Source organism: Aspergillus nidulans, chromosome VII (assembly GCF_000011425.1).
Source record: "Aspergillus nidulans FGSC A4 chromosome VII".
NCBI classification, from domain to species: Eukaryota; Fungi; Ascomycota; class Eurotiomycetes; order Eurotiales; family Aspergillaceae; genus Aspergillus; species Aspergillus nidulans.
Window position 1 is genome coordinate 3,951,910 of NC_066263.1, and position 23,849 is coordinate 3,975,758.

The window sequence follows — 23,849 nt, forward strand, 5'->3', positions numbered from 1 at the left end:
GAGAATTGCAGAGCAGGCTCGACAAGTCCTGGCCAACACACAGAACGCATCCGATGCTGGAGATATGAGGACTCGCCTGCGAAATCATCCATCCATCCTCTTCCCTCACTTCGACCGCTGTGGCCTGCGGCAGCAGTACTGTAACCCCCAGAACACACCCCATCCATGACCCCCGCCTCCAGATGCCACCTGCACCCCGTCGACCAATTTCTCCTTTAGCTCTCGAGACATGCGCGCCGCTCGACACCGATACCGATACCTGTTCGCTGGCGGGCTCGGATGATGAGCTTGACCCGGGCCAGCTCCTAGCGCAGCGCCGGAGGATTGAAAGGCTCGGAGAGGCGTATCTGAAGGGCACGCCTCTCTTCATTCTTTCCGCGTCTCTTCGAGGTCCGCTGGACAAAAACTGGGTGAATCCATGGAAAAAGTATAGGAGGAACGACAACGGTCCGACGGAGCCACAAGTCATACCGGAAACCAACTCTCGCAAGCGCCGACACCACCAGAGCCCGCCGGTCGCCACTCACTCGAAACCGACAGATACGCGGCGAGCGTCATCTCACGCTGAGACACCTCGCAAAGCCGTGCCAAGGATTGATTCTAGGGACAGAACAATTCGGCTGGAACCACCGGCATCTGGGAGTCGGTCTCCTCGTTTTATCCAATCGAACAGTACGGACACGCGCTGGTTGAAAAAGGACAAGGTTTCTACGCGGTTTCAGACTATCGACCCTCCAACATCTCCAACAGCCAGTATATCTATCCGTCAGCCGAAAGGAGGCGTGTCAACCGGCTCTCCGTCAGTTAGCGGAGCAGGAACGGCCAGCTTTGACTCGGCTAGACCTCTGAGAATTCAGCGACCCAAACCATCGGCACATCATAAGTCAAGCCCTACGTCTAGATCGGAGACATATTCTGCTCTTTCAGATGGCCGTGCACCTGAAGCTAATTCACGAAATGATGACTCGCAATCTGGAAACGGCGGTGGATCGGTTTATGTGGTATCATCATCATCTCAGTTACCGAAATTTGAATACCGGCTGAAACAACGCCGAGAATCATATGCAAAGGTAAAGAATCCGCCTCTTCCCCAGCGGACAGAGGATAAAGTTGGCGAAGCTGCGGCTGTTGAGGATGGGGCCGAACAGCCTCCGCGAAAGTCGCCTCTAGAGCTACATCCTGAACCTACTGCTAGGCGAAAAGCGGGGGACTCGCTAACATGGACAAACACTCCTAATACCATTGAGAATCCTTCAGCAGAATTACTGGACGAAGCGCAGGCTAGTCAGACAAAAATAAGTACCACAAGTGAAAACAACCTACCATCCGCGCAACATGCACCTGGCAATCCGCCGCCTCCTGATAACCTTACGTCCCTTTATTCGATTGCAGTGTCTAAGGCCACTTCAAATCGTACTGAAGATCAAACCAATGATCAACACTATTCAACCCAAGCGGCCGTCATGATGGCACAGAAGTCTTTCCAAAATGACCTCCGAAGTCCGAGAGATACTTCACAGACGTCGGCAAAAAAAAGACGGGCATCTCAATCATCAAGTAAACAATCCCCAAATCCAGTCAACATCACTCCATTCCACAAGCTGAATGATCCTGGCCTGGATACTGTCGACGGAGTCGGTAACCGAGAGAATGGAGTACCGCTGATCAGTACGCAATACATCATCGACGCCGCGACACCTTTCACGTTCAGTACGGAGAAGAAGGCTGGATTCCGCACGCTATCGTCTGGCATGGATAAATCAAAGACCAAGAAACGAAGAACGACTAGCTTCGCAGTTTCGTCACCATCTGGAGCTCCATCGGATCATTTGACATCCGACGAAGAGGGTGCTAAAAACGCAATGCAGGATCAGCCCGCAGGGACCGGTGCTTCGCCTTCCGGATCGCAACGGAGCGCTTTCCCAATGACTTTGACCGGCACAACGCCACCGACGGCTCAGGAAGCTCGAAACGCGGAGAGCTTTGATTTAAGCCAGGCGATTGCGGAGGCCGGCAGCTGGTTGCAACAAAGTTTCGAGATCAATAAGGACATCACTCATTGCAGGACTACTGCGCTTCCTCAGTCTTATTCTGCAAACCCAACACATTGAACTGGAATGACATTCATCATAACCGTATCTCGCATTTCTCGCATTTCCCTAGAGACTATGTGGCGTTCTTAGCGATACCTAAGAGGTTTTGTTGTCATGTCCTCTTGCCTCGCCATTTGATATAGCATAGCGATTTTTTTTATTTTTCTCATAGCTTGTTTGGGTGCGGATTAATAGTATCATAATTTTACTACCAGGATATATCACTCTGTAGTAAAAACTCCTATGACCTGCTTGATTGCTCGAACTGAAATATGACGTTGGAGATGGTCTGAGCTTCGTCTTGGCGCAGCGGAGCTGCGATAATACCTCCGCAAAGGAGCCGCCTGTCTAACCTCGCTGTCGACCACATCTTTGCCTATGGCGTGAGTCACGTCAAAATGGCTCTGACATCTGTATGTACTTGGTGGCTTCAACTGACTTACTATGCGACTTACTAATGCGCTCTAAAACAGTGGAAAGCATTCAACTTCTTCGATGTGTCCCCAGTGAAGCTTCCTGAAGACAGTGCGTCCTTATTTAACGTACGGCCCATATCCCCCTTCAGTCGTTAGCATTTCCAACGAATCTGACTTCCTTACTAGTCCGAAACCTCCTGCTTATGTTCTGGCTCGGCTAATCTCTTCCTCGGGACCACTGACGGATTCGTGCACACCATTTCTTCATCCTTCAAGGTCGTCCAGTCCTTCAAAGCCTCTGATAATGGCTCGATCACCCATATAAAGCAGCTGGAAGGGACCTCGCTCCTAGTGACAATAGCGGAGGATCTATTGAATGAGCCAGTACTGAAAGTCTGGGCCCTCGATAACCCCGAGAAAAAGACAGGGATTCCGCGCTGTTTGTCGACTACACCCGTACAAAATGCGCGGAGGCTGTTTCCTGTAGGTCGTTCCTACATTAGGCGGTGTAGCTCACAGCTGAGATACTCACCCATAGGTATCCGCATTTGCGGCGCTTGGAGATTTGTCCCAAGTTGCGGTTGGTTTCGGCAACGGCTCCGTCGCGATTATTCGAGGCGACTTAATACATGACCGCGGGGCGCGACAACGTATCGTATTCGAATCGGAGGAGCCCATCACCGGGCTTGAGGTGCAAAGTGGGCCGGTCACTACTCTCTATATCTCCACGACGAACCGGATCCTGGCGCTCGTGATTTCCGGTCGAGGACAGGGACAACCGGCACGAGTATTGGAAGACACAGGATGCGGCCTTGGCTGTATGACTCTGGACAGAGAAAGCGGCGACGTCCTTGTGGCTCGAGAGGACGCAATATATACGTACGGTCCCCATGGACGAGGCCAAAGTTATGCCTTCGAAAGCCCTAAGAGCTCCATCAACATTTTCAAAGACTATGTTACTTTGGTTTGCCCCCCTAGAGGTGGAACGCCAGGGTCAACAGGACTGCCGACTCTTGGTGTTGGTAGAGATGAACTATTCAGCTCTGCCACTTTTACTCTCTTAGATACTGACCTCAAGTTCATCGCTCATTCGGAGTCTCTCGTGTCGTCGGTAAGACAGATCTTCAAAGAATGGGGCAATCTCTATCTCCTTACAACAGATGGAAAGGTAGGCATGCAGCAAATCGTATATCAAAGATGCTAATGTTGCTTAGATTTATCGGTACCGAGAGAAGAGCCTTCAACAAAGACTCGAGATCCTTTACCAGCGCAACCTCTATATCCTGGCCATCAACCTGGCGCAGAAGATCGGTGTCGACGCGTATCAGCAAAACACCATATACCGCAGGTACGGAGATTATCTTTATCAGAAAGGAGATTACGACACCGCAATGCAACAATACTTGAGAGCCATTGACAACACGGAGCCGTCTCAAGTTATTAGGAAGGTTAGTCATCTTCACTTGGTCGTAACGGTATATTCACAAGTTGTCACTAGTACCTCGACACGCAACGAATCCATAATCTTATAGAATACCTGGAAGAATTGCACGATCACGACCGAGCCTCAGTGGACCACACCACCTTACTCCTCAATTGCTACGCGAAATTGAAAGACACAAAAAAATTAGATGCTTTCATTAAGGCGCCCGGTGAACTTAAATTTGATCTTGAGACAGCCATTGCCATGTGCCGGCAAGGCGGGTACTATGAACAAGCTGCCTATCTAGCTACAAAATACGGCGAGAATGACATGGTCGTGGATATACTGGTTGAGGATTCCAAAAAGTACGCCGAAGCGCTGGAGTACATCTGGAGGTTGGAGCCTGTATTGGTATGCATATATGCTGAACGTCGTATGTTCTATTGCTTACCAGTCCAAGGCTTACAGCAACCTGATGAAGTATGCCCGTGTGCTGCTGTCGAATTGCCCTTCAACGACTACAGAGCTTTTTATAGAATACTATGGAGGAGATTACAAACCAAGGACGCAACAAGTCGAACCGCTACCTGAGCCTCAAGCACAAAACGGCAATCCTTTACAGAGCTTAGCTGCATTTCTTCCATTGCCTTTGCTCAAGACTGGTTTAAGTTCAACGGCGACGGAACCAGTTGAGACCCAAGCCCCTGAGGTTCAGGAAGAACGCGCGCCAGAGTACCAGATCCCCAAACCACGCACTGCATTCTCAGCCTTTGTTAGCCACCCACAAGAGTTCATTACATTCCTAGAGGCACTTATCAACAAAGAGGACTTTTTCTTCAGTAACGAGGATAGAGTTGATCTCTACACAACGCTTTTTGAGATGTATCTCAATTCAGCGGGACGGCAGAAGGATACGGCAGAGAAGGAAAAGTGGCAAAATAAAGCTAAAAAACTGATTGAAGGGAAAGATGTGAGTACCATATTCTCCAACTTTTTTCCTCCTCCTTTTTCTTTTCTTTGCTTTTCTCGGGGAGATACTGACAACCACAAGATTCCTATCTCAACCTCTAATGTCCTACTGCTCTCCGATTTATCGGAGTTTCAGGAGGGCTCCACACTTGTCCGGGAACAAGCTGGCCTTCGATCGGATATATTTCGATCTTTCACTGCTGCCAAAGATACACAGGGAGCTATTAGGGCGTTGAAAAAATACGGCCCTGAAGAGCCTCAGCTATACGTGGATGCGTTGACATACTTTACATCGAGCCCGAAGATCCTGGAAGAGGCTGGTGACGAGCTGGATGCTGTCCTGAAGAGAATCTCTGAGGATGGCCTGATGTCACCACTGCAAGTGATCCAAGCACTCAGCAACAACGCGGTCGTAACTATGGGAAGGGTCAAGAAGTATTTAAGCGACAATATCGAGCGGGAACGCAAGGAAATATCTTCAGTATGGCCATCTACCTTTAGCTCGCATGAAGGCCCCACTAACACGCGGCTTAGAACCGTCGCCTGATATCAAGCTACAGCACTGAAACTGAGGCGAAAATGCAGGAGCTAGAACAGCTGGGTTCCAAACCCGTTGTGTTCCAGGCACGTCGATGTACGTCCTGTAACAGGTCTCTCGATCTTCCTACCGTCCACTTCCTCTGCAAGCACTCCTTCCACCAACGCTGTCTCAACACAATAGGAGAAGATGCCCAATGTCCAGCCTGTGCACCGGATAATTCAACCATAAAGGCTATTCGACGGAGACAGATTGAGTCAGCGGATCAGCATGATCTATTCAAGGCAGAGCTCCAACGGTCGAAAGACCGATTTGGTGTAATAAGTGAATTTTTTGGAAGAGGTGTGATGCGTCCACAAACCACGATGGAATAGAAATACCATGGCTTGCTTCTCACGATACTTTGTACCTCCGTGAATAACTACATTTATGCCAAACTGCTGCTGCCTGAAATTTAAGGCGTGCAGGTTTATCTTATCACCACGTGAATCCGCGTCACTGTAGATTCGAAACGCGTTGAAGTGAGCCCCTCATCAATTGAAGCAATTTGAGCCATAATCGCCTCTGATTTACTTTCTTACATATCCTGGACCTACATATATGAGATGTCCTTTGATCGTGTAATCCAAGATTCCGATGATGACGAGGAACCCTTCGAGGAGCCTCCTCGCGAGCGAACGAACCGTGTTTCAGTGGTAAATGATAAAATGCAGCATGACGCAGATATCCAGGCTCAAGATGTCAGCCACGATTCTCACATTAGGGTAGACTTCGATTTATTTCTTCAATCACAAAATGATCAGCAAACAAATCTGTCCGCTTCCCAGCAGCGCAGGGAAGAACGATGGATACCATCTATGGGGCACAGTGGATCATCCGGTATGAGACATTTGACAGTCGAGAGATAGTTGACAAAACTGCTTGAAAACGTTCATGCATGGGTCACTAACACAGCATCTCTTGCTAAATAGGAAACATGACGACGGAGATTGGCCTTGCACAACAGCGACTGTTTGACGATGACCAGCAAGCGCAGTCTCCTCCCCTGCAGACCATAACCTACGAACCCGAACAAGTACCAGACGATAATTATGCAATTGCCGCACCCGACAACAACCCTGAGGCTCATGAACTTCAAAATATAACAACACAAGGCCAATCCTCTCGCACCGACACCCACGGGGTCGACATAAGCGACTGGTCGCAGACAGCTTCATACAATATCTTTGACTCGTCATCCCACACTTCTCGCAACCTACTCAACGGAGCAGACTTTGATTGTGACTCAAACATCACAACTCGAACGGAAGCTATGCAGAATTTCGAATTTCGCCGATGGACCACAATGCAGGGAACGACTTCGTCGCCGCACGATACGGAACCGTTCTCATCAATCATTTCTCCTCGGATTCCAAGAGCAAAAAGTGACAATGCCACTCTCAATAGTGCTCAGCTGTCGTCTGTTAGTGTTGATGAACTTTCACTACCTGTCACGATGGAAGCGCCCAATATTGAGATGAAGGGCTGTAAGAAGAAGCAGGCTGTAGTTGCGAACGACGATGATGATGAGCTTTCTCTCCCACAATTTCATGAAGAATCACCTACTAAACCCGAAAAGCGCAAGCCAGGCCGACCCCCGAAGAGAGCGAAAGTGGACGACACGGTTAGCAAGGGCCCCATCACTAAGACTGCAGACATTTCACCTGAAGAGAACCAAGGGCCAGCAGTTCCAGGTGCTCCAGGCGGCATTACTGTGCATGTTGCTCCGCCGCAGAGCATTATTGATGATTTCATGCATGATAACCAGAGCGAACAGCCAGCCGCGCCGGCGCTAGAACAAAGTTTACAAACAACCGCCACGTTAACCAAAGAGCCCAAGAAAAAGAAGCTGAAACGCGGCAAAACAACTTCGGTGACTCTGACGAAGACCTACGAGTCAGATATAGAAGATGACGTGATTTGGGTCGAACAGAGACCTGCTACACCTATTGACGAAGAGAACAAACCCTCCAACCCTACAAGAACAAGCGGCACTAAGGTTGCAGAACAAACATCAGCACCTAAAAAGCGCGGTCGGAAAAGGAAGAAGATGTCCGAGCAGCAGGATCAAAGAACACCCGCACCACTAGAGGTAGACGAGCAGGATGCGCAAACAACAACCTCTAATGAAGCGGACAATACGCCACGATTGAGTGACACTCACAACGAGTCCGGCGTATTAGTTGTCCTCGAAACCAAAAAAACAACCGATGCGCAGACCTCGGATATCATGGAACCTATAACCAAAGACCAAGCACCCCTTGACCTCCATCCACCAACCTCACCCGCCAAACCCTCTGAGCACGCACAACCAGCCCAACAAGCCCCCGAAACACCCCGGAAGCGCACAGACTTGAAGGCTCCATCCGTAAAGGGGCCCGGTAAACATAGTCCCATATCATCAACCAGCAAAGTCCCATACCGTGTCGGACTCAGTAAGAAGGCTAAAATTGCACCCTTACTGAAAATCATTAAGCGGTGATTTTACTATCTTCTTCTAATTTCTTTGACCTTCCTGGCTTCTGCAGAGTAGGGTAATTCTACTCCTGCTGCTCTTCTAATTCAAATTCAAATCGTTTCTTCTGTCATTATGATGCGTTACGTTGTCGTTGAGCAAAGCGGCTTCCATGGAGTTTAATCTCGAGGACTTTCATTGTTTACACCTGTTTGCTTTCTGATGTATATTTAGCCTCCGATGTTATTATTTCTATTTTGTTGACTTGTGGGTTTACGCGGCGCCTGGTTATTGCTCACGGATAATTCATGCTGCATGGGTACCGGCGTTGAGAAGAATGGCGTTTGCTGGCGACAGTCTAATGAAGACTATCTATATTGACAGGGACATGGACGGCCAATTCCGAAACGTAGCAAGGCTGAGCCTGAGAGGTATGCCGCCTATATGAAAGATTCTTTCCACGTCCTTACCTTTGTGTCATTGAATCTCTGTTCAAATACACGTTGCTCTAGGCGGCATGTTGCGCTCGTATTTACTGAAACGGATCATCCATCTCGGACATTATTGCGAAGAACCGGCTCCCTTCATATATGCATAGTCAAGTAGGGGGGGAAATGAGATTATAATCGTGAGGTTTCATACTCTACCTACGTGTCCAGCTTGTAGGAACCAATGTCAATAACGAAGGTCTAAAACATAACTCATACCCTTTGAGGTTAAAAGAAACAATGACGACCAGTATACAACCAGTACTGTTTAAACCGCCATAAACCATTTACACGGGGCAAATCTGGTGTTGATTGGTCAGTTGTTTGGGAAGAAGGGATTATTGACGGATCACAGCAACGCCAAGGCGAATAAGAATATCGAAGCCAATGTCAGAGAAGTTCGACCAAAGCGGGAGCTTGCATTTGACTTAAAGAACTTCTTGTCTTTGTTGATACTATCGCCCAATGGGTCTGATCCAACGATGCCGGGCCCTGTTTGTTGACTGCTGTCCAAGAAGTCGCTCTCACAATAACCGGCGTTGGGCTGACAACCTTCTCCGCAGTATTCGGTTGTGTTACCGCAGTAGCCCTTGCCACCACAGCACATGCCGAAGTCGGACCCGATGCATGACACTTTCCCACCACATTTCCCATCAGTCGAGATGTCTTCCAAAGGCGGTTTCGGCTTGGGGTTTCCTGGGACCTTAACCTGGTCATCACGGCGATACCAATTTTGTACAGGGTCACCAAGGCATTCTCCAACGGTCACTGCACGATATCCGTCTACCATAAGCTTCTGCAACATGTGCTCCGTGAGATTGTGGACGGTCTGCTCGTGTACATCGTGCGCGATGACAAGCCAGGATTTATAAAAACTTTTCTCACGAGCTAGGTTCTCATCAAAGATGTCCTTGGAGCGTTGGATCGTGTCTGGACTGTCATGGCTATAGTCTTCTGTATCAATATCGTAAAGGATTACGTGGTAACCGAGGTCGCCCATGTCGCTTAGACAGCCAGTATCCGTAGTGCAGCTCGAGTACGGTGGACGCATGTAGGTAGGAAAATAGCCGAGGATGTTTCGGAGGGCTACTTCGTTCCACAAAAGCTGAGTGCGGCGCTGGACTTGAGAGATTTTGTTTAGATCCTGATGAGACCAGGTGTGACTCGCCACCTGATGTCCGCTAAGCACCATGCGCTGGATGAGTGGAGCCCAGGGAACTTCCGGGCTGTCAATCTGGCCCTTGCCGTTGTTGTTTCCGGTGACAAAAAAGGTTACCTTAGCGTCATATTTGTCTAGAAGATCCAGAAGGTCACGGGTATACTGGTTGGGTCCGTCATCGTAGGTTAAAGCAACGGTTCCGGGGGTAGTGCAAGAGCGAATCGCGGTTGGGCCGTACGCAACTTTCCCGAGCTTTGGTCGTGGAATAGCCTCTGTCGAAGGACCTCCTGGAGTGGCATGGGCGTCGCAATGGCCATAGTCGATCTGGCAATCCGGGGAGCGACAATGAGCTGTAGTGTTCCCGCAGTATCCTGTGGTATTCTTAGCCCAGCATCTCACTTGCACCCGGAATTCATACCTGCAGTAGAACAGCAATTGCCGTTGGAGCACCGACCATAGCCTGCACCACATCTCGCACCACCAAGATCACGTTCAAGCAGATTCTGAATGGTTCCAGGACCCTGAAGATGGGAAGCAACTTGAACGGTTTCGTAGTCAGATGGAAGATCAATGATATTGCGTCCGAAGACACTCGGCATAAAATTCAGACTCGAAGCAATCAAAAGATAGGGTACGTGCATCTTGAGAATCCTCTCGTCTGGTAAAGAATCTCGGGAGAAATGATATATGATATGAGATGGTCCGTAAAGCGTACTTCGGGCGTAGGACAGAAGGAAGAGAATGAAGAAGAAAAAGAGGCGTGAGAGAGAAGAGCTGCGGCACTGTTGACCCGGCTTTCTTCATGGCCTCAGGGAAGGCACGCTCGAGGTGGCACAACATTGCCGGTAGGTCGCTTTGGGCAGGCACGTTTGGGACGGAAACTATGAACAACATCGAAGATCAGCTTGGGCAACTAATTACGAGCTTGACTTACAACGAAGATCACGATCCAAACGGTTCGACGGGAATTGCAGACATAGTCTCCACTTTGAGGACGAGACGTCCGGCTTCCGAACCTCGTCGAAAGGTAGGTAGACTATGCAGAGACACGGAGGATACTTTGAACGGCTATTGAGCAGTAGCTTTCAGAATGTGTCTTCAAAGGTTTGATATTCTATTCTTAACAGCTCGCCCAGCGTAGGTTATGAGTTCTAGCCAGAAGCATTCAGGTTACAATGGGATTCCCAGCCCATAAATAAATGCTAGACTACATACCAGTAATTAGCTTTTCTTTAGGCAACTGACGGTATTGGTGGTAGATCTTTGGTTTGTTTCGGCTACTGTACACGTTAGATGCGGAAGTACATAAATAATGCAGGACATGGCTTACCTCCAGGTTATCTTCACCAACTGCCGAGAAGATAAACGGTGCCAGGGTAGAAAGATGAGGACCGAATTTCGCCGGTACCGTTCTCGCTAAGCATCCGACAGCAGCAATCAAATGACGACGGTGGACAGTGCTTAGTTGAGGAGAGTTGAACCGTTCGACGAGTTCAGAAACAAGGATTCCAAACTGCTCGTCCGAGAAGTAAACAACCAATGCTGAAATAGCAGCTAATGCCCGTTTGGTGACAACAGTACCAGCTGTATCGTTATCAATGATAGACATGACTGCCTTTTCCAAAGCCGTCAACTCGCTCTCCTGGAGAAGTGCACCAAAACACGAGGCCACTTGTATGAGGACATCAATTGCATCGCTGCTGAAACCCTTGGCAGGGTCCTTTTCCAGCATTCCTTTTGTGACTGAGCCTCTCCGCTTATGGGGCCCAGGACCGATCAAACGGGGAATGAGGACTTCAGAAACCGCAGAGTATGCCATATTAGCGTCAGGGCTGGGGGCTTGGTTTGGCTGAGGGCGTGGGAGTGCTGTTACAATGACCCGCAATGCGGTATTTGGAACGGAGGTGTCAATAGTCTGGGAGGTAGTGAGGTTCGATAGCCTCTCAAGCAGCGTCCGTAGGCCTTCGAGGGGTAATCGAGCAACAAGAGGGCCAAGACTATAATAAGGAAGCAGACATCAGCTCCAAGTACCAAGTATATCAAGGGCTGCAACGAACCATTTCAGTGCCTGGTTTTGAACATCCCCATGTTGGTCATCCAGCGCCTTCAGCAAGCCCTCGGCGAGTCTGGTTGCGGAGGCCTGATCGTGGGCCAGGTAAGAGGAGCAGGGATTGCTGAGAATACCGTAAAGGTCATTTAAAGACATGTATCGCATATCAGGGTCCGGATCATTTAGCTTTGACAGCAAACCATTGAGGTTTTGCTGGATCGTGTGTCGATCTCCCATCGTGAACAGAACCCCGCGCTGGGCACGAGGTGAGGCTATAGGACAGTGTTCAGTCCGTTCAAGTCCAAGTAGCCGGTCAGCGTACGGTATTTGATAAGCTCGTCAATAAGATGGATAGAGATGGAGTTGGCGGAAGCAAGAAGAGTGACAAAGGTGCTGTTGTATCTACTTCGTAAGTTGTGAATTAGAGAGGATGAGAGAGAGAAATACAATTTCTGCCTAAGGCCACAAAGAAGCTAAGCTTCTACGGGATACCACATAGACCTGTTGAGCAATCACAAGGTGAATGATGACAGCAAGTCTTATCGCACATATTATAATACAGCGACCATAAAATTACGGATAGACTTAGGTTCCTATAAAATACTAAGCATTTGGGCTTTAATTCAACTGGTTAGTATGGCTATTTGTTACAGTATTTCAACCCTTCAAGATACTACTTCAACGCCAAGAGTTCCCCGCATTTCCTTGAGGTCACTCTGCTGGTCCTCTCCTCCCCGAAGCTCAATCACAGTCCCAACCCTGGACCCCGTCGGGGTCTGCGCTCTTTGGTTCTCAACACTTACAAACTCACTAATCGATGGTATGATGTGCTCTATGTGCCGGAATTCCCGGCTCAAGGTCGAGCTCGCGGTCGGACAATGACGTGTGCCATGCATGCTGGCGATATTTCTGCCGGCTTTTAACCGAAAACAATGTCTCCTCCGGCTCAGACTCCCTACAGACAGTTGTTCGATCAGGAACTCGCAGAAATATGCGCCCAATCGGACAAATGTCCCCTTGGGTATATGACGATCAGCCAACATTCGGGGTAATGCTCATATACACTATCTCCACAACGCGGGGATGAACTATGCCTCCACTACTTGGCAAATGCTACGTTCAGTCCATTTTGCCATAACTCTCTGTAGGTCTAATAACGAGATCGGCATGGTAGTCAGAGGATAGCCAACATTGTGCTTGGCAAGGCCGGCGGCACGGCATGATTTCCGTGAAGGCATGTATATAATGGCCGGAGAACCGCCGAACAATACATCGGACAGAAGCGGAGAGAGTAGTGAGCATCTAGCTGCGAGCAAGAGAGATGGCCTCACTTTCAGCGGTCTCGGGCTGGCCAACTTATCTACCTGACTGGTCCAATCTCAATGTATTGCACCGCAACACTCTACCCCCTCGGGCACACTTCTACTCATACCCAAATGAGGAGGCAGCGCTCACATTCAACCGCGATGAGGGCCTTTTTCAGAGTCTGAACGGCACCTGGAAATTTCACTACGATGCCTCGCCATTTGAAGCTCCTATCTGGAACACGGCCAATACTACGGAGTGGGATGATATTATCGTTCCTGGCGTGTGGCAGATGCAGGGATATGGGCGCCCGCAATATACCAACATCCACTATCCAATCCCTGTTACGCCGCCAAATGTGTCGTATATGAACCCTACGGGCTCGTATTGGCGGGAGTTTGACGTCCCCGCCGACTGGGATGGGCAGCAGATCCGCCTGCGATACGAGGGCGTAGACAGCGCTTTTCATGTTTGGGTTAATGGCGAGGAGGTTGGCTACAGTCAGGGCAGCCGCAATCCCAGCGAGTTCGACATTACGGGTTACCTCTCGTCGGAAGGCACCAACACACTTGCTACGCGCGTATACCAGTGGTCTGACGGCACGTATCTCGAGGATCAGGACCAATGGTGGCTTTCTGGTATCTTCAGGGATGTGTACTTAGTGCCGTTTCCCAGCTCTGCGATCACAGACTTCTTCATTCAGCCTGAAGTCGATGACGGATTCGCTAGCGGCACGCTAAAGGTCAATGTTACTATCCAGGGCGAGCACGGGAACCTCAGCGTCAAGGTCTTGTCCCCAGGCGGCAACGTGGTTGACGAATGGACTGGGTCTTCGTCCACCATTTACTCCAAGGATATCAAGGGCGACGACTTTCTACTCTGGTCTGCGGAGACGCCGAACTTATATACTGTCCTGATTGAGTTCAATGGACGCACCATCAGCCAAAAGGTCGGGTTCCGCCGAGTAGAAATGAGTGGCTCCAATTTCCTTGTGAATGGCCAGCCGATTATCATCTACGGTGTCAATCGCCATGAACATAACTACACCTCTGGTCGAACAGTTCCCTACGAGTCGATGCGCGCAGACTTGATCCGAATGAAGCAATCCAACATCAACGCGATCCGCACAGCTCACTACCCTCAGCACCCGTCATTCTACGACGTCGCTGACGAACTAGGGTTCTATGTGATAACCGAAGCGGATCTTGAGTGCCACGGCTTCCGCGATATTGCAGGGTCTGAAGAGAACGCCGCGGCTTGGACCTCCGATAACCCTGAGTGGACACATGCATACCTTGACAGGGCTGAGCAACTGGTTGAGCGTTACAAGAACCATCCCTCCGTCATCATGTGGTCGCTCGGAAACGAATGCCAGTACGGCCAGAACCAGGCTGCCATGTACAAATGGATCAAAGAACGGGATCCCTCACGGCTCGTCCACTATGAACAGGACCACAATGCTGAAACTGCCGATATATACAGTCAGATGTATTCCTCACCCGATACAATGCTGGAGCATATGGCCAACCACACGGACAAGCCTCTCATTCTATGCGAGTTTGCACAGTAAGTTTCCCCGCCCTCTATAACAGCAGGCTGCTGACTACTCCAGTGCCATGGGCAACGGTCCTGGTGGGCTGAAAGAATACATCGAGCTGTTCCGTTCACATCCGCTTTCCCAAGGAGGACTAGTCTGGGAATTCAACAATCACGGCTTGCTGAAAAAGGAGGGCGACCTTGAATACTATGCCTACGGTGGCGACTTTGGCGATGAGCCGAACGATGCAGACTTCGTCATGGACGGCCTAACCCTCTCAGACCATACCCCGATGCCCAGTCTTCTCGAATACGCAAAGATTATCCAGCCCGTCTCGGTGAATCTGACGGATGACTCAAGCAGCATGGTCATAACAAACCACTATGCCTTCGTCGATCTCAGCGGTCTCGATGTTTCTTGGCATATTGTCCAGGATGGCGAAACCACAGAGGCCCAAGAGCTAGATCTGCCTCCTGTTCCTGCCGGAGAAAGCCGCACTGTGGACTTGCCACTCGATCCGTCAAGCCTTTCGAAAGAGACATGGCTCACCATCGAGTTCAAGCTCAAAGAAGACAAAGCTTGGGCAGTTAGGGGCCATGTCGTCGCCTGGGACCAGCTATATTTTCCCGGCTCTTCTGCTTCTACTTCCTCAAGCAAGCGCTCCACTCCGATCTCTCGCCAGACTTCGGGAGGCCTGGAAGTCAAACAAAACCAAACAAGCCTCCGAATCATAACCGGCACATCAATCTTTGGCTTCAACCTGATACAAGGAAACGTCACTTGGGAAGCCAACGGCGCAAGCCTTTTCCAGCGCGGGCCCGAACTCTCCTTCATCCGCGCCATGACCCAAAACGATGAAGGCCAATCCGGCAACGAGGCCGAGTGGGACGACGCATGGGTCGGCACGATGCACACCCAAGTCCGCGATGTCACCTGGCGGAGCTCCGACACTGAAGCAATAGTGCACTTCAAAGTCCGCGTCGCGCCGCAAGTCCTCGAATGGGGCGTCGAAGCAGACCTCATCTACACGATATCCACAGAGGACTCTGTACCAACACTCCACATCCACGCCACCGGCGAGTTCGTAGGAACGAACACCCCCTCTGTTGTCCCGCGCATCGGCCTCCAAACCATCCTCCCCTCGTCTTTCAACTTCGTTCGCTGGCTCGGCCGCGGCCCCGGCGAGAACTACAAGGACTCGAAGCAGGCATGCCGAATCGGCGAGTATTCTGCAACAGTAGAAGAACTCTTCACGCACTACGACTACCCCCAGGAGAACGGCAACCGTGAAGACCTGCGATGGCTACAGATCTCGGACCCTGGCACCGGTGTCACTCTGGATGCGCGGCGCGCGGACGCAAGCACAAATCAGACTGCTGTTGAGGTCTTCAGCTTCACCGCGTCGCAGTATATGCCCATTGACCTGAACAACGCGAAACACCCTTTCGACTTGAAGCCGCTGGATATGACGATTCTTTGGCTCGACTATGATAACCATGGCTTGGGTTCTGCGAGTGTGGGGCCCCAACCGTTTGAGCAGTATCGGTGTAAGACGGAACCGTTTGATTTCGCTTTTGAGCTTAGTCTTCTTTCCTGAGTTCTTGATGCTGTGAAGGCCGAAGACCTGCTCTGTAATACGGTGGGGCTGGGTATAACTAATGCAGATCCGAGTTTAGTTTGGGAGCTGTGACATGAGCAAGAAAAAGTTATACAGCCTCGACTATAGTAGGCAGTCGACGCAGGCTTCACATTAACATTAGTATTAGAAAACAGTGACTGGTAACTACCTAATTCCACCATAAGTGCTTCTTCATGAATCATCGCTATATTCATTTGATTGCGTCGTGACAGACACAAGACAAAACTAAGGTGGTACAAGGGAAGAAGAGAAAAATGCGGACAAACCCTCTACTCGAGTTCCGCACATGCAGTAGACACCAAGTGGGATAATAGAGCTCCGAGTAGTTGTTATGCGGTATAGAGCAATAATCCCTTGCCAACTGTGCAATAGATGCCTTTGAACCCCTTAAGAATGCTACAGACGGCCCCAGGCATTACCGCTTAACAGGCTGCCCATTGACCAAAACATGGGGCGTGCGTTTCTCGACATTCACGGAGCGCGCAGTCAGAGACGCCGGCTCGGTACCAGTAGCCAGAGCTGCGGTACTGTTGGTAGACTGCTCGATTTCTTCTTCTTCCTCATCCTCCTCGTCGCTCCGCTCATCCTTCTTGATGTTGCTGAATAGGTAGTTCTTGAGGATGCGCAGAATCAAGAAAAGCCAAAAGGCATTGACGGCCTGGAGACTAGCGAGCAAAGCAAAGGTGATGTACTGGCTGATCCAGCACTTGTACTGCTGTGTCTCCCAGTTCAGCTCAAAAGGTCCAACGGTACGGAATTCGGTGAGGACAGCCCAGAGGAACTTCAGGTTCAAGAAGTGGCGGAGGTAGATCCAGACGCAAACGAATACTCCGAAGTACGGAGCAGTAATGTAGGCGTCGAGATAGTTGAGGGTTTTGGAAGTCTAAATGTAGAATTAGCGCATGTTCTGATTGAAACACGTGGATAATGGTTTTCCGTAACATACCGCCAGGAAAAAGTCAGAGACGTCGTGAGTGATATACACAGCGAGACCGAGGTAAGTGAAGTGGAACCTGTAGCTCAATGCAATGAGAGCCAGGGTGATGATGTGGTGGCCCACAAGCTCCCTGAAGTCCTTTCGTGGCTTCTCCAGCTGCAGAAGGAGAACAATAGCCTGCTGGGCCCAGTAGCTCGCTTGGAGCAGATAATAAGCCTTGAAAAGCCCTTCGTGCTCTCTGTGGGGAAATCCTTCAAACATTGCAGTCGTGTTAAAATACCAGATGTTGGTGCGGCTCATCACGTAAAGACCATAGGGTCCAAAGATGGCAAAGTAGATAGCCGTATACACCTGCTCCATGAACCTAGCGGTTTTACCCTTCCCACGAATCCCACAGTATACGGCGAAGGGACGAATCATACGCTGCATTAGAAATTCACGAGTGAAAGAAAGGACGACCATGTAGAAGGAGACGAATGCGATATCTTTCGGGCCTTTTCCGTACATAACCGGGCCGCCTGGAGTTTTCGGAGGCTCGGGATAAGACAGGAAGATCGCGTAGTGGAGCGGGTTGGACGGAGTGGGATTGACGGCATATCCGGCGAGGAGAACGATCAATATGAGGAGGGGCAGCACCCAAGTATGCTTCAGACATGTGTCTTTGAACCGACGGAGGAAGGATCGGCTTCGGCGACGCTTCGAATGCGACTTTGAGGACTTCTCGGCGAGTGGTGCGACCTGAGCGTGTGAGCTTTTGGCACAGACGACGTCGCTGAAATAATGCCCGAGAGATTCATACATTTTCCCAGCTTGGATGCTTTGGGTCAATTGGACTGACCTCATTCATAGTGGACATTGCGGGAGCGCTCGTGTCGCCTCGAATGTCCGACCCAAGGTTGCTGGATTTGCGCGTGCGAGCCATGATGGTGAATTTAGTGAATTTCGACCGGCAAGAGACTCTGAGCGTGTACTTCAGAGCTTTGTCTTTGTCAAACCGTTCTCCCACTGTCAATTTGCTTATCGACAACCGTCCAGATACGGGCAAGGAGAGTGAGTCGCAGACGCCAAGGATGGCAAATGCGGAAGAAGAGAAAACAAGAGACGAAAACACAGCAACGAAAAGAAGAGAAGAGATGAAAGGAACTATGCACAGGCAAGAAGTGAAAGGGAGAAGGAGAGTCGTACAGGCCGGGCTTATGACAGTCAAGCTGGAGGAACGAAATCCAGGGGGCCTTTTTGGTTTTTTGCTGCAATCACGTTGGCAGGCTTGGCACTCCACCCTCCTCTCCACGTCCACCAGGAGGCTACAGGAGACCTTCAGGCGCCCGCCCACCAATGGCACTGCCTTTCCATTCTTCAAATCTCACGGATCGACCCTAAAGTGCGACATAGTGTCAAGCTATCGAACACGCTATTCCCAATTCATTCAACCAGTATCAGCCCCGGTCCCGCAACGGATGAATTGCAACTCCGTCCTTTAATTGTTGCAGCAGTCGTCGCAAGGTACTCCCAATAATCTATAGCTGGCTACTGATGACAACAGATAGCCCGAGCTGGAACAGAGGCGGCCTTTAAACGCTGCGGAAATTTTTTTTTTTTTTTTTTTTTTTTCAACAGCCTACGCGCTCCAGGGTACAGCTGCCGTCTTCGGAAACGAACAACAGAAGACGCAAGAGAAGAAATCCCTGGTCTCTGAGAAACCTGACAAACCAGATCTGGCCTGGCTAAAAACAAGAGTCAAAGTTATTTCTTTTCTCGGTAACAGTATGGAGTAGCTACGAGAGTAAGCTTGCTCGGAAATTTCCACACTCTATTCCCTAGATAAGTCAAGATTAGCTCTATACTGAGTGGGACGAGTGCCGGCTTGCCTGCAGCGGAGTTGACCTGAGCCCAGCCGTTGTTTGTCGATCAAAGGCAGCAATTATTTGCACGCTGTAGAGCCACTCCGTTTTGAGCACTCGAGGCTAACCTGTCCGAGAACCAAGCTTCGTTGCAAGACTCGGCACGGCCTGTGCTTTTCGGGCTATAGTACCGATTGACCCACGCATTATCGGGCAGGTAAGGAGAAAGATGGAGATGGCGGTCGAAATCCTCATTGTAGGCTTCCCAACCCAATGTTCCATTTCTTTGTGGTATAATCGTCGGAAACACGCAGCCCGGTCGAAAATACTGCATGACGCTCTGTTCTCGGGTCGGCAGCTTCATCATCGAAGTGTTTCAAATCGAGCCCATAGGCAGGGTGCACAATCTTCCAGCATGACTCTTGCAGCAGCGTTGTGAGATATAGAAGGTAATCGAGGAAGTAGACCGTAATTTGACGCTCGTTTGATTCGTCTCGTGTCGTCACAGAGCGGAATCTGGAGCGCTTCCTTCTCTCACATCTCCAAGGCATTTTCTCATCATGTCTATCGCCGTTATCTTCTGCTGACTGGCGGGTGGCAAGTATTATTTTGTAATCTCTGCGAGTGATCGGTACGTGAGCTGCTTTCGAGGTTAGAGGGGAAGTGGTCCCCAGGGTCGGACACGCTGCTTTGGACCGAGCTGGGAGATCCTATTCAGGTTAGCGGCATGTGATTCAATTCGAAGGCGACAGAGTCAGCGTTCGACCTGAGTTGTCGAGGGCCATGACCGAGCAAATGAACGCTGATGCTGGGTTACGGGCTCACTCACCTTCCAAAAACAATCGAGGAACTGCCTGTAAGCGAGCCAACATCAGTTTATCTTTTCTCTCAATCCGTGTTGTGACACGCTGTAACCCAAGCAGTCCCAACTGAATACGTCGCTCCCATATCTGCAGGTCAGGTTCATACGTCGAGATGGATGAACAGCCTGCTACGAAAGTTCTGGCAAGCCAATGGGCATTTGGGTAAGTTTTTCTGTGGCTGGCGTGAAAACTGTGGCACGCACCTTTCTGACATCGCTGTTTTGAATATCAGGATTCTGCGAGGCATGTACACTTGGTAATTGAGAGTAGCCATAGTACACAAAGACCTCGAAAGGGCGGCATTTACTGGAGATCGAGGGCTGTCAGATCAGAAACTCATCAGTGATTGTCGACCTTCGCCCACGCATGAGCAAAGGAAACAAAGTGGATAAGTGCAAGTCGCAGGCTATCTGCCGATCAGGAGCTGTTGTTTAAGGAATATCAGGCCGATATTGACCGTACTGCTTCCCAGGAACGGGGATATCTGTAAGCCTACGCCGGATGCAAATGTTCCAGTAAGCTGACACAGGAACTAGCGCATATTACCTTGGCTCTGATACAACGCGCGCTTTCGGGCTGGAATTTCCGATAGCCTCCATCAAAAGCCGCCACCCCCCGGTCGATCAGGCCGCTAATGGGTCTTCCGATTTGTAGCCATACCCTAAGCCTACTCCGCATAGTGGGAGTGGGGATATATGTACTACCAATCGTCATTCGTTAGAGACGCGCAAGCTACCACAAGGCGTCTAGGACTGGAGCAGTAATCATTCACGAGAGTCAATTTCTTGAAGATGGCTTCTATTCTCCTATATTGCAATCTACGCTGGACTAAGGAAAGTAGGTAAGCAGTGAGATTTCTATGCATCAGTGAGCAGCAGGCTTGGACTCTCTCTTTGCCCTTAGTCTTTCTTCAATGACCTGTTTCCGTTCCTTTCGAAGGTTTCTGGCATACCTCACGCCAAATCCATGCTCGAAAACCTCCTTGATTTCTTCAAGGATCAGGCCCGAGACTTCGGGGTAGAAGAAATAGATAAGAACATAACTGACTCCGCAGATACCGGCGTAGAAACCGAACGTTCCTGCCATCGTCATGGCGTTGGTCATGGACAAGAATGTACTGGAGACGATGACATTGCTCGCCCACGACGAACAAGTCATCCACATGGTCCCCATTGCTCGAACTTCTAGAGGGAAGAAGTCGGCAGACATCCATGCCGTGTTCCCCACCGATACGCCGTAAAAGACCACAAACCAGATAATGAATATTAACACCACGATGGCGGGCGTAGTCACGGACTGAGGAGTGACTTCCGTTGCGTTCACATCAACATGGATGAAACTGAAAGCCACCGAAACAGCTATCAGGCCGGCGCTCATTCCCCAGACGGTGGACAGAAGCAGACGTCGGCGGCCAAGGCGATCTACCAAGATCATATTGGCAAAAGTCATGATCAGGTTCGTCCCAGCCACAACGAGGCCGACGGCTGTTGGACTGGTGAATCCCACCAACGAGAATATCGTGGAGGAGTAATACATCAGTGTATTGAATCCAGAAATCTGGGAGAGGACCATTAGCCCGCAGGCACAGAGCAGAGCTCGGAAGTTGCTGGGAACTGTGTGCAGCCGCACAATCTTCGCCCAGCCGCCCTCGTTTCCGCTGATAGCGCGTGCCTCCTCGCACCCAGCCAGAATCGAAGCGAGCACAGATTCGATCTGAACATCGGTAGCGCCGCGGTACAGCTTGCGCAGGACCGCGCGTGCCTCCTCCATACGGCCATTGTAAACAAGATGACGGGGTGACTCAGGGCAGAATGGCAGCAGACAAGCCAGGACGATAGGTGGCAAGCCCCCTAGGCCCACCATAACCCGCCATCCATGGGGAACACTAGCAAAGGCGGCCCCGATGGCATATGCAATGACCTGTCCTCCAGTAATCGACACATTGTTCAAACCCACCAGTCGCCCACGAGCTTTTGACGGGGCGATCTCGGCGACGTATAGCGGCACTATCATTGCAGCTGACCCTACCCCGAAGCCAACAATGACTCGGCCAACCGCCATTTGTGCGATGGTGTAGGCAGCTGCCTGCAAAACAGCGCCGACCACGAAGAGTACGCAACCTAGGTAAAGCGCAGTTTTACGGCCCCACTCGTGCACCAGTCAGCATAGCTTTGGAAGGCGTTTGCAAGCGGAATCCAACGTACCCTATCGGCGGTATTTCCTGCGAAAATGGAGCCAAAGAATGCCCCTCCAGAGCAGAGCGATGTGATCAGTTCCTTTTCAGAACTTGTGAGATACCGACCACCCAGTGCGTCTTTTATGTACACCAAGACCGCTGAGATGATGCCAGTGTCGTACCCAAAGAGCATGCCCGCAATTGAGGCAGACAGAGCAACCATCCACACGTACAAGCTGATCGGGATGTCATCGACATTGGCGGCGACGGTGGCATCGACGGCGGCAGCCTTACCAATTGTCTCGATGTGATCGCCTGTCTTGAGGGCCATATCGTCGAGGCTCAGCCTTTTCTCATAGTCCGTCGACATGATTGCAAAGAAAGGACAGACCAGCTATCGAGAGGCGAAACGTTCAAGAGAGAAGATAAAAAGCTGGAGAAATATTGAGGGAAATTGAATAGGAATTGAATGGTAAGTTGACACTTGTGAAGCCGGACACACCGCTGCCACGAAAAAGGGACCAACCTCACTGCCGAATGGTTCTATATATACTCAACCCCAGCTCTACCAAGGTTAGAAATCGGACAGTCGACCATTGTTGGTACGCCCACGTCCTACCCAAGCGGGTAGGTGCGTCTACATGAAGACAGCCAATGAGCGGAATAACCCCAACTCAATAGCCGGGGTGCGGAGAAAGACTCGAAATCCGGGGTTTCCTTCCGTCTCCAGCCCGGCTCGCGCTCTAAGCCACTCGCGGCCAAGCGTGTGCGCCATCAATGCTATCCAGCAAATCCCAACGCGACATTTGCTGCATCCTGTCGTCATTGCCCGCAACATTGTTTGGTTTTGTCTCCTGAGACTCAGCCAGGCGGATCCTCCTTGTGCGTGCGGGCTGGGGTAGCTGAGCTGGGGTAATTTTCCCCGGTCAAGTTTCGACTTCACAGATTGTGACGCATTTTGCAGCCAACTCGACAATCCGCCCTTTTTCCCTTGGGAGTGGTGATGGCCTTTGAGGGAGAACCGAGAAGCATCGGAACTACAGCATTGATGTTGAATTTGTCTCAAATTAGAGGAAACAAGGGAGGAAGAAACGAGGGAACAACAACGCGGAAAAGATTACCTGATGGGTAATTTCACATTTGCCTCAGAAGCACCATAAAATAAGCAACTTGGCATAGTAGCCAGGTACCCTATTGGTGATATCCGCCAAGGCTCGATCTATGCGTTTATCGATCTTGCTGAAGCAGTCGGCCAAAACCCAAGTTCCGACTTGTGACGCCATTTATGGGGTGATTGTCAGCTTAACCACTATAGTTCTGGCATTATGGGGCACCCTGTTTACCAATCATCCTACAGAGCTATATCAATGGAGCACCCTGCAATGTACTTCGCACACAATGCATGAATGTTGTCGGGGTGGAATCCACGACATAAGAGAAAAAAGGGCAGGGCGGAGGGCTGAGCATCTAGAACCTTCCAACGTCACCAGCCATTCTCGCGAATATCGCTGCTGCTCTCTTTGCTCGAGAAGAGTTGTTTCAAAACTCCGATCCTTCGGGACTCGGACTCCCGCTCGCTGGGCGTCCAGGGACAACATCATGATATCGTTTGCTTAATCGTGTGGAGTTTCACCGGGATTCCGTCTTTCGATGAGGCTGTGGCATGATCGGAGCCCATCTATCCCCTACTCGAGATACAGCGAGGTTATGTTCGAAAGCTATAAAATGAAAGTGTTATTCGATGGCGCCCATGCTCTGGCAGAGGAAGATGCGCTATTGGCCTAATCTGCCTCTGTACACGACCTCGCTACGAGGGCCGGTTCAACTTCGGCTTAGGCTCGCGATCTGCAGGGCGAAATGAGGCGGACTAGGGTGTTGTCCCGATGCCGAGGCTGAAGTACATTCGCTGCATTTGCGATAT

At 50.4% G+C, this 23,849-nt stretch overlaps 7 protein-coding genes across 7 annotated transcripts, besides 1 other annotated feature; 3 read left to right on the forward strand and 4 right to left on the reverse strand.

Moving 5' to 3' along the window:
• Positions 1-23,849: part of a sequence feature (contig 1.40 402..150763(1)) that runs on past both edges of the window.
• ANIA_02460 (uncharacterized protein) lies at positions 52-2,111 on the forward strand (the record flags this gene model as incomplete). Its single annotated transcript, XM_654972.2, has 1 exon — positions 52-2,111. The coding sequence occupies exon 1, from the start codon at positions 183-185 to the stop codon at positions 2,109-2,111; it is 1,929 nt and encodes a 642-aa protein (XP_660064.1). The 5' UTR covers positions 52-182.
• ANIA_02461 (tethering complex subunit PEP5) lies at positions 2,492-7,960 on the forward strand (the record flags this gene model as incomplete). Its single annotated transcript, XM_654973.1, has 11 exons — positions 2,492-2,506; positions 2,567-2,635; positions 2,696-2,992; positions 3,048-3,677; positions 3,724-3,957; positions 4,008-4,343; positions 4,387-4,902; positions 4,984-5,382; positions 5,436-5,535; positions 6,070-6,318; positions 6,411-7,960. The coding sequence occupies 11 exons, from the start codon at positions 2,492-2,494 to the stop codon at positions 7,958-7,960; spliced, it is 4,395 nt and encodes a 1,464-aa protein (XP_660065.1).
• On the reverse strand, positions 8,618-10,412 carry ANIA_10309 (chitin deacetylase CDA6). Its single transcript, XM_050613056.1, has 2 exons — positions 9,999-10,412; positions 8,618-9,951 (listed from the first exon to the last, which is right to left on the reverse strand). Exons 1-2 carry the CDS (start codon positions 10,219-10,221, stop codon positions 8,771-8,773), a joined length of 1,404 nt encoding a protein of 467 aa, XP_050468898.1. The 5' UTR covers positions 10,222-10,412; the 3' UTR covers positions 8,618-8,770.
• Positions 10,788-11,867, reverse strand: ANIA_10306 (uncharacterized protein; the record flags this gene model as incomplete). Its single annotated transcript, XM_050613057.1, has 2 exons — positions 10,788-11,577; positions 11,638-11,867. 2 exons carry the CDS (start codon positions 11,865-11,867, stop codon positions 10,788-10,790), a joined length of 1,020 nt encoding a protein of 339 aa, XP_050468899.1.
• ANIA_02463 (protein lacF) lies at positions 12,952-16,069 on the forward strand (the record flags this gene model as incomplete). The annotated part of the gene is made up of 2 exons (XM_654975.1): positions 12,952-14,501; positions 14,548-16,069. 2 exons carry the CDS (start codon positions 12,952-12,954, stop codon positions 16,067-16,069), a joined length of 3,072 nt encoding a protein of 1,023 aa, XP_660067.1.
• Positions 16,186-18,226, reverse strand: ANIA_02464 (sphingosine N-acyltransferase lagA). Its single transcript, XM_050613058.1, has 3 exons — positions 17,848-18,226; positions 17,058-17,786; positions 16,186-16,994 (listed from the first exon to the last, which is right to left on the reverse strand). Exons 1-3 carry the CDS (start codon positions 17,968-17,970, stop codon positions 16,527-16,529), a joined length of 1,320 nt encoding a protein of 439 aa, XP_050468900.1. The 5' UTR covers positions 17,971-18,226; the 3' UTR covers positions 16,186-16,526.
• On the reverse strand, positions 18,661-22,298 carry ANIA_02465 (uncharacterized protein; the record flags this gene model as incomplete). The annotated part of the gene is made up of 7 exons (XM_654977.2): positions 18,661-18,858; positions 18,917-19,589; positions 19,719-19,839; positions 19,956-20,072; positions 20,299-20,452; positions 20,705-21,900; positions 21,957-22,298. The coding sequence occupies 6 exons, from the start codon at positions 22,296-22,298 to the stop codon at positions 19,141-19,143; spliced, it is 2,379 nt and encodes a 792-aa protein (XP_660069.1). The 3' UTR covers positions 18,661-18,858; positions 18,917-19,140.

What these genes read in the sequence shown, in the direction of transcription:
- ANIA_10309 (XM_050613056.1), bottom strand. Translation starts at nt 10,221, where the DNA reads ATGCACGTACCCTATCTTTTGATTGCTTCGAGTCTGAATTTTATGCCG. An exon ending in CAATTGCTGTTCTACTGCAG is followed by an intron (nt 9,952 to 9,998) that starts GTATGAATTCCG and finishes AGAATACCACAG; the next exon opens with GATACTGCGGGAACACTACA.
- ANIA_02464 (XM_050613058.1), bottom strand. Translation starts at nt 17,970, where the DNA reads ATGGCTCGCACGCGCAAATCCAGCAACCTTGGGTCGGACATTCGAGGC. An exon ending in AGCATCCAAGCTGGGAAAAT is followed by an intron (nt 17,787 to 17,847) that starts GTATGAATCTCT and finishes TCACACGCTCAG; the next exon opens with GTCGCACCACTCGCCGAGAA. An exon ending in TCTCTGACTTTTTCCTGGCG is followed by an intron (nt 16,995 to 17,057) that starts GTATGTTACGGA and finishes TTCTACATTTAG; the next exon opens with ACTTCCAAAACCCTCAACTA.